The following is a 12,995-nucleotide window of genomic DNA, read 5'->3' on the forward strand; positions in this document are numbered from 1 at the left end:
CTCATATTCCCTTTTATCCTTATGGAAAAGGGTTAATTGTCAGAACAGCATCAGGTTACCATGAAAAATAACAGGAGAGGTGTGCATAACTGCCAATGCTTCACATTGAAAAATTACTTTCCAATGTCCTATTTTTGTTACACAAAATTAATTATCCTCTTTGTTCTTCTTGGCAGGTTCGTTTGTGTTTGCTGTGACGGTCACAGATGCTGATTCTGGGCCCAATGCGGAGCTTCATTATTCCCTCATGGGAAAGAACTCTGAAAAATTCCACATTGACCCAATGAGGGGGGCAATTATGGCTGCTGACCCACTGACAGGGGCTTCTGAAGTGACTTTTTCTGTTCACGTAAAAGATGGTGGCCTGTATCCAAAAACAGACTCTACAACTGTAACTGTGAGATTTGTGAACAAAGCAGACTTCCCTCAAGTTCGAGCTGAGCAACAGGCTTTCATATTTCCTGAAAATCAAGCAATTGGTACCCTTGTCACCACTGTTTCTGGGTCTTCGTCCAGGGGGGGTTCCTTGTCATACTACATTGCTAGCGGTAACCTTGGCAATACCTTCCAAATTGACCAACTAACAGGACAGTTCTCCATCAGCCAACCTTTGGATTTTGAAGAAATGCAAAAATATGTGGTTTGGATTGAGGCCAGAGATACAGGCTTTCCTCCTTTCTCCTCTTATGAGAAATTAGAAGTAACAGTGGTAGATGTCAATGATAATGCACCAGAGTTTGAGCGAGATCCATTCATTGCTGAAATAATGGAGAACCTTTCACCACGTAAAATTCTGACTCTCACTGCTGTGGACAAGGACAGTGGCCCGAACGGACAGTTGAACTATGAAATAATTGATGGCAATAAAGAAAATAGTTTCAGTATTAGTCGAGCCACAGGTGAAATTAGAAGTGTCAGACCTTTGGACAGGGAAAAATTGTCTCACTACATGCTAACCATCAAAGTTTCAGACAGAGGTACCCCTCTTCAGAGCACCACAGTAAAAGTTATTGTTAATATTTTAGATGAAAATGATAATGCTCCCAGGTTTTCTCAGATATTCAGTGCTCCAGTGCCTGAAAATGCACCTCTGGGTTACACAGTTACACGAGTCACAACTTCAGATGAAGACATTGGTGTGAATGCTATCAGCAGGTATTCCATAAGGGATACAAGTCTTCCATTTGTCATAAACCCCAGCACCGGGGACATTACAATCAGTCGACATCTAAACAGGGAAGATACAGACCGCTATAGAATCAGAGTTTCTGCACATGATTCCGGGTGGACTGTAAGCACAGATGTGACTATATTTGTGACAGACGTCAATGATAATGCCCCACGATTCACAAAAACATCCTATTACTTAGATTGCCCTGAGCTTACTGAGGTTGGATTAAAAGTAACTCAGGTTTCAGCAACAGATCCTGATGAAGGATCTAATGGCCAAGTTTTCTACTTCATAAAATCCCAGTCTGAGTTCTTCCGAATTAATGCTACCACAGGGGAGATTTTCAATAAGCAATATTTAAGGTATCAAAATTCCAGTGGTTCCAGCAACATCAATATCAACAGGCACAGCTTCATAGTTACTTCTTCAGACCGAGGCAGTCCTTCTTTGCTCAGTGAGACAACAGTCACAATCAACATAGTGGATAGCAATGACAATGTACCTCAGTTTCTTGCTAGTAAATATTTTACTCCTGTGACTAAAAATGTAGCAGTTGGTACTAAATTAATTAAAGTTATTGCAGTTGATGATAAGGATTTTGGACTGAATTCTGAAGTTGAATACTTCATTTCTAATGAAAACACTGATAAATTTAAGCTGGACAGCACTACAGGCTGGATTTCTGTTGCATCTTCACTCATGGCTGATTTGAACCAAAACTTTCTGCTTACGGTAAAAGCAAAGGATAAAGGTAATCCTCCCCTCTCATCTGAGATTACTGTTCAAATAGTTATCACAGAGGAAAACTACCATACACCTGAGTTCTCTCAAAGCCATATAAGTGTTACTATCCCTGAAAGTCATGTTGTTGGAGCAGTTGTCAGAACTGTTTCAGCAAGGGATAGGGATGCTGCTATGAATGGACTAATCACATATAATATTTCTTCAGGAAACGAGGCTGGTATTTTTGCTATTAATACATCTACAGGGGCATTAACTCTAGCCAAACCCCTTGATTATGAGTCATGCCAAAATCATGAGATGATTGTTAGTGCTACAGATGGAGGATGGGTAGCTAGAACAGGTTACTGCAGTGTCACGGTTAATGTTATTGATGTGAATGATAATTCTCCAATATTCAGCCCAGAAGACTACTTCCCTAATGTATTAGAAAATGCCCCAAGTGGGACAACTGTTATCCGTCTAAATGCAACTGACGCCGATTCTGGACCTAATGCTATGATTGCATATGCAGTTCAGTCCTCAGATAGTGATCTTTTTGTCATTGATCCCAACACAGGAATTATCACCACCCAAGGGTTCTTAGACTATGAAACAAAACAAAGTTATCATCTAACTGTGAAAGCTTTTAATGTTCCAGATGAAGAGCGATGCAGTTTTGCTAGTGTCAACATCCAATTAGAAGGAACAAATGAGTATGTACCACGTTTTGTGTCCAAGCTTTACTATTTTGAGGTCTCTGAAGCAGCTTCTGAAGGCATGGTTGTGGGAGAAGTCTTTGCAAGTGACCGTGATATGGGAACTGATGGAGAAGTCCACTATCTTATCTTTGGCAGTAGCAGAAAGAAAGGTTTCCAGATTAATGAGAAGAGTGGACAGATTTATGTTTCAGGTCCTCTTGACAGAGAAAAGGAAGAACGTATCTCTTTGAAAGTTCTTGCAAAAAATTTTGGGAGCATTCGTGGTGCAGATATAGATGAAGTAATTGTAAATATCACTGTCTTAGATGCTAATGATCCTCCAGTTTTTAGCCTACAGGCTTACAATATACAAATCAGTGAAGGTGTTCCTCCAGGGACCCATGTCACATTTGTAAGTGCCTTTGATTCAGATTCTGTCCCAAGTTGGAGCAGGTTCTCCTATTTTATTGGTTCTGGGAATGACAATGGTGCCTTTTCTATTAATCCACAAACAGGACAGGTTACTGTCACAGCAGAATTGGACAGAGAAACTTTACCTGTCTACAACCTAACTGTGTTAGCAATTGATTCAGGAACACCTTCAGCAACAGGAAGTGCCTCTTTATTGGTAACATTGGAAGATATCAACGATAATGGACCTACCTTGTCCACCAGCCAGGGAGAAGTAATGGAAAATAATCGTGCCGGAACTCTTGTGATGACACTTCAATCGTCAGATCCTGATCTCCCTCCAAATCAAGGCCCCTTTACCTACTACTTGCTTAGCACTGGCCCTGCAACCAGCTATTTTAGTCTTAGCACTGCAGGAATTTTGACCACAACTAGGGAAATCGACAGAGAGCAAATAGGCGACTTCTACTTGTCAGTGATTACCAGAGACTCTGGCATTCCTCAAATGTCTTCCACAGGAACTGTACAAATAAAGGTAATAGACCAAAATGACAATCCATCGCAACCTAGAACAGTAGAGATATTTGTTCACTATTATGGCAACCTATTCCCAGGTGGAATTTTAGGCAGTGTGAAACCCCAGGATCCAGATGTTTTAGACAGCTTCCGCTGTTCCCTCACTTCAGGAGTTACAAGCCTCTTTAATATTCCAGGGGGGACTTGTGACCTGCATTCCCAGGCAAGGTCCACAGATGGAACATTTGATCTGACAGTCCTTAGTAATGATGGGTTACACAGTGCAGTTACTAGCAATGTTCGAGTTTTCTTTGCCGGGTTCAGTAATGCCACAATTGACAGCAGTATCCTTCTTCGCCTTAACGTGCAAACTGTGAGAGATTTTTTGACCAATCACTACCTTCACTTCCTGCGTATTGCCAGTTCACAGTTACCTGGACTAGGAACTGCTGTGCAGCTCTATGGGGTTTATGAAGAGAGTAACAGAACCTTCCTGATGGCAGCTGTGAAACGGAACAACAATCAGTATGTGAATCCCAGTGGCGTAGCAACCTTCTTTGAGAGCATCAAAGAAATCCTTTTCCGTCAGAGTGGAGTACGGATAGAGTCTGTGGATCATGATTCATGTGTACAAAGTCCATGTCAAAACGGAGGAAGCTGCTTGAGAAGGTTAGCTGTGAAACCTGTTTTAAAGAGCCATGAGAGTATCCCAGTAATCATCATGGCAAATGAACCTCTGCAGCCCTTCGTGTGCAGGTGCATGCCAGGGTACGATGGTAATTTATGTGAAACTGACATTGACGAATGTCTCCCATCCCCTTGCCACAATGATGGGACTTGCCACAACTTGGTGGGAGGATTCTCATGCAATTGTCCAGATGGTTTTACCGGAATGGCCTGTGAGAGAGACATCAATGAGTGCCTGTCCAGCCCGTGTAAAAATGGTGCTGTCTGCCAGAACTTCCCAGGAAGCTTCAACTGTGTTTGTAAAACTGGATATACAGGTATGATCTTCTTCTCCTTCTGGAATTAGAGTGAAACAGAGAGAGAGGGTAAAAATGTCTTTTGAGTACCAGTCAGCAGCTGCTCCAGCTATGATTAACAGTCTTAGTATGAGTATTCAGAATAAGCAGAGGAATAATCAAAATAAGAAGCTGACAATAAATAAAACTGAACAAAGAAAATAAGATGCTGAGAGAGACATTGTCCTTATTGTGCTGTCCTCAGGCAAATGTCACCCTGAAGATCCATGTTAGAAAAAAGGGATTTCACAAAAGCTGTCCCATTTGTTAAATATGCTACATCCAGTTCCAATATTTTAAAATATTATTTTCCTATTATTATTATTTATATTACAGAAGCACCCCACATGTACTAAATTCTGGACAAACATGTAGGGAAAGTCAGTCTCTGCCCCAAATTTCTTACAGTCATATAAGACAAAAATAGATGAGGGGGTGGGGGAAGGAAACAACATAAAAGCAGAGTGATCAGGGAGAGAGGCACACGTATGTTGTATCCATGTTTTGTTTGTTTATGTTTTGTTTTCAGCCAACAATATAAATGCTACATTTTTATCACACCGGATAATTTTTCTGTAATATATGTAAAATGTTCAAACACAGCAGCACCTAAAATGAAAAAGTTGAGATCTCTCTCAAACAGCATGCTACAATTCACTTTGGTAAATGGGAATTTGCACTCTGCGGTGCCATGTGGGAAAAACACAGTACATTTGTCCAATCAGCAAGGGCAGAATGCTGCAGGAGGATTAAATTCACTCCTCCCTTTGGAGAAAGAAAGGAGTCACTGGGCATGGACCCTTTTGGCCATTTTAGAAGAAACGTCAACAAGGTCGGAGCACAGACCTTTGCAGGCCTCCTTTGCTGTGAGAACAGACAGTCCTAGGCTTCACGTGAAAATAGGAAGATGTGCTTAGCCTTAGAATTTTTAGGGAGACAGAGAACCACTCAAGTATCTGCACAAGACAATTTGTCAAAGCCTTACACTATTTAATTTGCCAATTAAAATTATTTCAGCGTGCTTGTCTGACAGTGTTAAACTACTCGTAATTATTTAGGCTATGATTCAGGACAAGCATCGCTATTCAGGACAGCACTAAAGTGTGTGCTTAACTATCAGCACATGCTTAAATCCCATTGAAATCATGTGCTTAAGTGCTTTCCTGAGTCGGAGCTACAGTAAAGTAATGTTCTTGGGCTGGTGTGACTTATTGCATAGGTGAAAGCGGACCTTGAGCATCAGTGCTTAGTTTTTCTTTATTTGAGTACTAAGGGATGTAAATAGAAAACCAGAATTGCGGGGAGGGTTAAGTTTTTATTTTTGTGAAGGATGTAAAATTGTTATTACTCTGAAACATTTGAAAAATTCAAACAAAAGGGTTTACAAAAATATTTCTATTAGCCAGATTTGACACTTTTTTCCTCGTGAACATTCTGAAGGATAAATATTTTATATAATTAAGTATTTCATCTATACTTAGAGAGAGATGTGGAGAATAGGGGATAGTTGCATATACAAATACCTACTATGGAGTCAATTCATGCTTTAAGCTGAAGTGTGGTGTGCTAGACGGCATCTTAGTTTTATTTATGCCTAAAGATGTTGTTTTTAAAGGGCAGAAAAAATAACATACTAGTAACTTTCATTCTTCTTCGAGTGATTGATCATGTCCATTCAACTTAAATGTGTGTGCAACCCACAAGAACCGGTGCTGGAAGTTTTTCTCTCAACAGTATCCTTAGCGGACTGGCTCTGGCGCCCCCTGGAGTAGTGTGTATATACCATGGCATATAGGGCACCGCCTGCCCCCTCCAAACCCTCAGTTCCTTCTTGCCACCAGTGATAGTGCATGTAACTGTTGCTGCTTCAGCTAGCGCTGTTACTTCTCGTTCATTCAAACGCATTTACCTCTTGAATATTATTGTACATAGTTTCCCTCTAGTTTTAATTTCCCTATTTGTTAGTTAGAGATTTAGTAGGTCCCAAATAGGACTTAGTTTCGGGATGGGGCATGCCCCAGTCCCCAGGCTTTTAGCCCTGTGATGTCAGTAAAAGTCCTATGCCCATTAGTGATCCACAAAACAGTTGTTTATGATGCTTGGGCAAAGGTAACATTAGTGATAAGTGCAGAATCTGCAAGTCCTTCACACCCTGGATGAAGAAGGACCATGACATTCACTTGAGAGCGTTCCTTATGGAGTCTGCCCTTACCCCAATGCTGGAGCAGCACTCCTGTTTGGCACCGAGCAGTGCCCTACTGGTACCGTCTGCGCGGCACCAGTCCCTTTCCGTGGCTCCAGCCAAGAAGCCCAAGAAGACGGGGCGTGGAAGGTCTACAGCTTCCCACAAGGAAAAGGACAGGTCTGGGGTGGACCAAGGCCCTATCTCTGGCACCTCTTGACCCCCTTCGGGATCTCGGGCCCCAGCTCAGGTCGAGCGGTGTAGCCCAGCCCGCTCCCCACCGGCTATCCCGGATAGCGAGGAGGCCCTCGTCAGCTCTGGGAGCCATCCACGCCAGAGGCCCTGAAAGCAGTGTAAGAGATTATGTCCCTCCCAGTGCCACTCCCTACGGCCTCTGCACGGTCCCAGTCATGGGGTAAACCCGCATTTGAACCACCACAGTCTCCACTTCTACAGCAACACTCCCCATCGCAGGGGACGTCCCGCCAGCAGTCACCCTCTTGCAGCCAACACGCTTCTGACCATGATAGGCAGAAGCTTCGCAGCCCCATCTGGTCTCTGAACTTCGTACAAGGGCATAGAGGCTCGAGGTGCAGCTTGTCAGTGACTGGGCGCAGACCTCTGGACGCATGCGCCCCCTTGCAGGAGTTTTTAAGTTGGCACCCAGAATCTCCACGGCACCAGTACCGCTCCAGGGACAGGTTGAGGGACTCCATCTCTGGGACTTCTGCATCGACCAGGGAATCCATCTAGAAGCATGTCACCTTCCGGGTGCCAGGAACACACTAGCAGATCACTTAAGCAGGGACTTCTCCTCTCACCACAAGTGGGTGCTCCACCCGGAGGTAGCCAGCATGATCTTCCAGAGGTGGGGAACTCCCCAAGAGGATTTGTTTGCCACCAGGCAGAACAGGGGGTACCACAGGTTCTACTCCAGATGGGGTCTGGGCAAGGGCTCCCTATCCAACGCCTTCCTCCTGCTGTGGGCAGGAAGCCTGATGTATGTGTTCCCTCCGATTCCTCTCATCAGCAAGGTCCTAGTGAAAATCAAGAGGGACAAGGTGCAGGTTATCATGATCACCCCAGCATGGCCGCACCAACATTGGTTTGGCACGCTGTTGAGCTTGGCAGCAGTCCCCCCCGTGGCCCCTGCCAGACTGACCAGACCTGCTGTCACAGGACTACAGTTGCCTCTTTCACCCCAACCTTGTGTCTCTCCACACATGGATGCGGCATGGCTGAACCCTGAAGAATGGACCTGTTCAGAGGAGGTCCAGCAGGTCCTCCTGGGGAGTAGAAAACCCTCAACTAGACAGACCTACCTGGCAAAGTGGATGAGGTTTTCCCACAGGGCGGCCGATTGGGGCATCTGCCCTTTGCATTTTTTGATGCAGTCGATCTTAGACTACCTACTTAATTTGAGGAGCCAGGGCCTGGCACACTCTTCTATCAAGGTGCATCTGGCGGCCATCTCTGTTTTTCATCTGCCCATGTAGGGGCAGATGGTCTTCTCCCATGACATGACAGTCAGGTTCCTCAAGGTCTCGAGAGACTTTTTCCTCAAGTTCAGTCCCCAGTCCCTCAGTGGGATCTCAGCTTGGTTCTGTCTAGGCTCACGGGCACACCCTTTGAGCCTTTGGCCTCATGCTCCCTGTCTCACCTATCATGGAAGGTAGCTTTCCTGGTGGCGGTGATGTCGGCGAGGTGAGTTTCTGAGCTGCATGCCCTGACCTCAGACCCGCCCTATGGTCTTCTGTAAGACCGGATAATTTTTCTGTAAATGTAGGTAAGTTATTTAAACTACAATACAATGGATGGACAATGGGAGTAGGGAGCATTGGAGAAAAGGACTATATAAGTAAATCCTAACCAATACTTCTGGCTACTTTCTCCAGACATAATAAAAGAAAAACTAAGAAAACATAAATGAAAAGATTTACTTCAGAGTTTCAGTAGGTCTTTCTCAGGGAATATTATTATGAATTAATGTGATTGGGGGTGCGATAATATCAAGAGTAGATTTGAAAATTCACTATAAGAGCCTGCAAAGTTGAAACTGGTTTCTCTGTATGCTTTTCTGTATTACATAACCTGCCCTTTGCTGAAATATAATTATCATTGCTTGTTATGTATTCATTTTGTGGCCCAAAGTCTTCAGTCAGAACCAGGGCCCCTTTGTACTAGGCACTGTACAAACAACCCTGTCTTGTAGAGTTTACAGTCTGAGACATGGTAAGGGAAGCCAAAACAGAGAGAGAAGGTGGTACAGTTACTAAATGCAAAATTACAAGTTAGCTTAGTGGTACTGCATGTGTGTGGGTGGTTTGGTTTGGTCTGGTTTTGGTAGGGGGATCTGATTACTTCCCATTCCTTTCCCCAAACAGATTGCCTTCATTAGTTAGCTGAAATTAAACATTCAGGTAAAATTGTGGTTCATATGTCAGGGGTTTTCTCAGCTCTTTGAAATTATTTCAGTATTACCGGGCTCCTGCTCTTCTCCTGCTACTGACCGAGAGAGTCTCTTCCTACTAGGGTCTGCCCTCTGGGGTTTCTGTGCCCCATATGGCTGGTGGACATGAAGGGTAGCTGCTGGGGCTGTGTGCACAATGCAACTTAGTCTGATACATGTAGGTTGCAGGAATGGATGCTAGCCCTGAGCCTTACTTCCTGTCACTGTACTGCTCATCCTCTGTGAGCTGGTCTTGGGGCTTCTGTGCCCTAAATAGCTGGAGAGAGAGGGAATACATTTGTTAAGTTAGGGTCAGCGTGGTATTAAAATTTGCTCGTGTTTGCTCTACCAGGCTAATACAAAGACTCATTTGTAAATAATAAAGTGAGCTTAGTTTGTTTTTTTTTAAAAATCAGTTAGGTACAAAAGAAAAGAAAAACACTGGTAGATTTCAAAACAGGGGATTCAACAACTTCATTTAAAGAACAGCTCTGACAGCTAACACATATTCAACACAAGAAGTTTCTTGATACAAAAGACACTGACATGATCCTTTGTGTGAAGGAAACTGCAGAGCCTCAGGTCACTAGCAATTACTGTTAATTGATTAGAGGTTCTAATTAAGTCAGTGATCCCAGGATTTTATTTCACATTGAATTAGTATATCATATTATTTTGCCAGAAGCATGGCAGAATAATTCTAGGCACCCATCCTCTGTAACACTTTAAGTCATTATCAGCGGAGGTTAAATGGGCACATGGTTGCTGGTACAGGTCAGCAGAACACTGTGTTTGGCTTTAGCAGGATACTGTAACATCAGCCTATAGTGTGTAGTTGAAGTTAATGAAAAACGCAGGCAACTTTTGTGGGACTCATGTCATATCTTAATGTTCAACCCTTATCAAATATAAGTTAAACATGACATTTGTTCTGGATTGTGATATATACTTGAAAACATAAGAACATTTTAATGACTTATATTTGATGGGTTTTGAGATTTTTCATATGGTTTGAGCTGGGTTTTCTACTCCTGGTGGAATTCTGCACCACTGCTTACATGCAGAATTCATGTCCCCCACAGATTTCTTTGCTTCCCTTCAGAAAAATGACTTTCTGACAGGGAAGCAAAGGGAAGCTGGATGAGTGGTCATGGGGTTCATTGTTTCAGGCACCCCAAAGAGCCATCAAAGAGATAAATCACTGCAGAGGATGGGAGGGGGCTGGGTATGCCCTGATTGGTGCTGGGTCAGACCCCCCCGCCCCCCAGGACAGGGTCATACCTGGACCCTCCACACCCAGATGCCCCTGCTGAGCCTCACCCCCTTCATCCAGAACCCCCCTCCCCCACCGAGTCTCCCGTACCTCTCCCCACCAAGCTCCCCTCACCTAGCCCCCACCCCGACTCTCCCCAGCCTCACCTGACCCTGGCTCTGCACCCGCTTCCTTCCCCCATCACTCATCAGCCATAGGGGAATAGGTCACTGTATGGGGAGCTGTTCCGCTGTCCACCCTACCCCTATTCATCCAGACCCCTTCCCCCACCCCATAGCCAGACTCCCCCAGCCAAGCCACACTCCCAACCCCTCCCACCAAGCCCCTGGACCCAAACTCCCACCCTGCCGCAGGGTGGGGGTTTGGGTCCAGGAGCTTGGTGGGAGGGGTTGGGAGTGTGGGAGGGTGAGGCTTGGCTGGGGGGGGTCCCCCTGCACCCAGAATGCCCCATCAATCTCCTCCCGCTGCATCCAGACCCCCACCTCTGTACCCAGACCATCCCTCAGTGAGCCCCCCGTATTTGAATCCCCACTCCCTGCCAAGCCCCCTCTCGCATCCGGACCCCTGCTTAACCCCTACCCCTGCATCTGGGTCCCTACCCCTGCACCCAGACCACTCACCTGCCGAGCCCCACCCCTCTGCATCTGGACCTCCACCCCTGCACCCAGAGCCCCACTCCGACAAGCCCCCTGCATGCACCTGGACCACCCCAATGTGCCTCCTGCACCTGGACCACCATCCCACTGAGCCCCAATCAATTGCACCCGGACCCCCACCCCACCAAGCCCCATTCCCCCAACACCTGGAACCCCCACTAAGCTTGCTAAATCCCACCGAACTCAGACCCCCACACCCGGCCCCCTCCACTGAGCCCCAGCCACCTTCACCTGTACCCCACTTCAGAGTCCCATTCTCCCTGCACCTGGAGCCCCTGCAGTGAGCCCCGGTGCATCCAGATCCCCCTGCATCCAGACCTCCCACTGAGTGGCCTGCACCCAAATTGGCCTTCACAGAACCCTCTCACCCCACACCTTGATCCCCCCACACTAACCCTCCATACCTGGATCCTGCTGGGCTGAGCCTGCCTGCCCATACCTGGTGTGCCTGGCATGGAGGGGCAGGGCCTCATGCTTTTTCTGGGGCAGGCCCAGCCCCTGCCATGTGTCAATGTTGGGTGCAGCCTCACCATTGAGTTCATGTCCCTGGGGAGGGGCGGGGGGCGGGCTGCAGGGTGATCTCCCACCTCCATGCAGCCAGTGGCCTGTGTTCCGCCATGCTGGAGCCTGCATATTTTATTTAGTGACAAATAACATTTGCAGAATTTTAAAATATTGTATGCAGAATTTTTATTTTTTTAACGTGCAGAATTTTTTATTTTTTGGCACAGAAAAAACTACAGGAGTAGTTTTCAAACTATATACTCTACGTGGTACCCTTATATGCTGGTTAAAACTATGTGTCAGTACAAATAATTGTAAAACAGAAAATCCGTGAGTTAGACGTTTTCAAGATTTGGGAGTTCTAAACTTCATAGGTTTCAGAGTAGCAGCCATGATAGTCTGTATTCGCAAAAAGAAAAGGAGGACTTGTGGCACCTTGGAGACCTCACCTCACCAACGAAGTGAGCTGTAGCTCACGAAAGCTTATGCTCAAATAAATTTGTTAGTCTCTAAGGTGCCACAAGTACTCCTTTTCTTTTTGCTAAACTTCATAGATTACCTGACCTTTCAGGAAACATAGCATTCTAATTCAAAGATATGAGAAAAAAGTCAACTGATCGTTCCTTTCTGCTGATAAGCAGTTAGAATTAAATGTTACTTAAGTCCCTGAAGACTAAATACCTGAGAGAAAAATAAAGATGCTAAAGTTTTTAATCAATAAAGCAAAATAACTTTTAAAGTTGGAGAACAGTAGAGCTAATTGGATAATTTGCTCACAATTTAAATTTAGCCCTTTTTTTTTCCTGCCTGAAAACTGTTCACAAATATGTCCTGAGTTCTGTGAATGAATTATTCACAAAAATTTGCCACATAGTTTATGCAAGCAAGTTTCAGCATATGGATTGTTTGTGAACTGTTGTCCTTGACTGTTCACTATTGGTTATTTCTGTAGTGAGACTGGATCACCTAAGTCACATGTATAGTATGCATGTGTGTGATTATTTTATTGCCAACATACCAAAATAGAAATGGGGGAAAGGGTTGTAGGATTAACCCTGTTTCCCTTTAACATTGTTTTCCAAAAAAAGAAATAAATAAAAAGTATTTGACTAAAGACAGCTATACTGATTTAACAAAGAAAGCACGAAATTGTATCTTCATGAATATACTCTCTGTGTGCCTAAGTGAAAGAGAAGCAGCCAACATACTTTTGTCCCTCCCCTTACCTATAAGGAGATGAATAATTCCATTTCGGATGCTAGGTAGAAAGAGCTAGTGCACCATATGTATAGTTTTAATGGCTGCTCTCAAAAATACTGTACCTCATAACTGAATTTGCATTCACCATCAAGAGACACCATCTCTGTACTTCTCGTGTGTGGATATTAGT

General features: G+C 44.7%; 1 protein-coding gene across 1 annotated transcript in view; it reads left to right on the forward strand.

Annotated features, from left to right (window-relative positions):
* FAT4 (FAT atypical cadherin 4) overlaps positions 1 to 12,995 on the forward strand; it is a 227,100-nt gene that overhangs the window by 174,650 nt on the left and 39,455 nt on the right. Inside the window, exon 9 of the mRNA XM_074950834.1 lies at positions 177 to 4,523. Within this exon, the coding sequence (XP_074806935.1) occupies positions 177 to 4,523 (4,347 nt within the window). The remainder of the gene's footprint in view (positions 1 to 176; positions 4,524 to 12,995) is intronic.

Source organism: Natator depressus, chromosome 4 (genome assembly GCF_965152275.1).
Source record: "Natator depressus isolate rNatDep1 chromosome 4, rNatDep2.hap1, whole genome shotgun sequence".
NCBI lineage: Eukaryota > Metazoa > Chordata > Testudines > Cheloniidae > Natator > Natator depressus.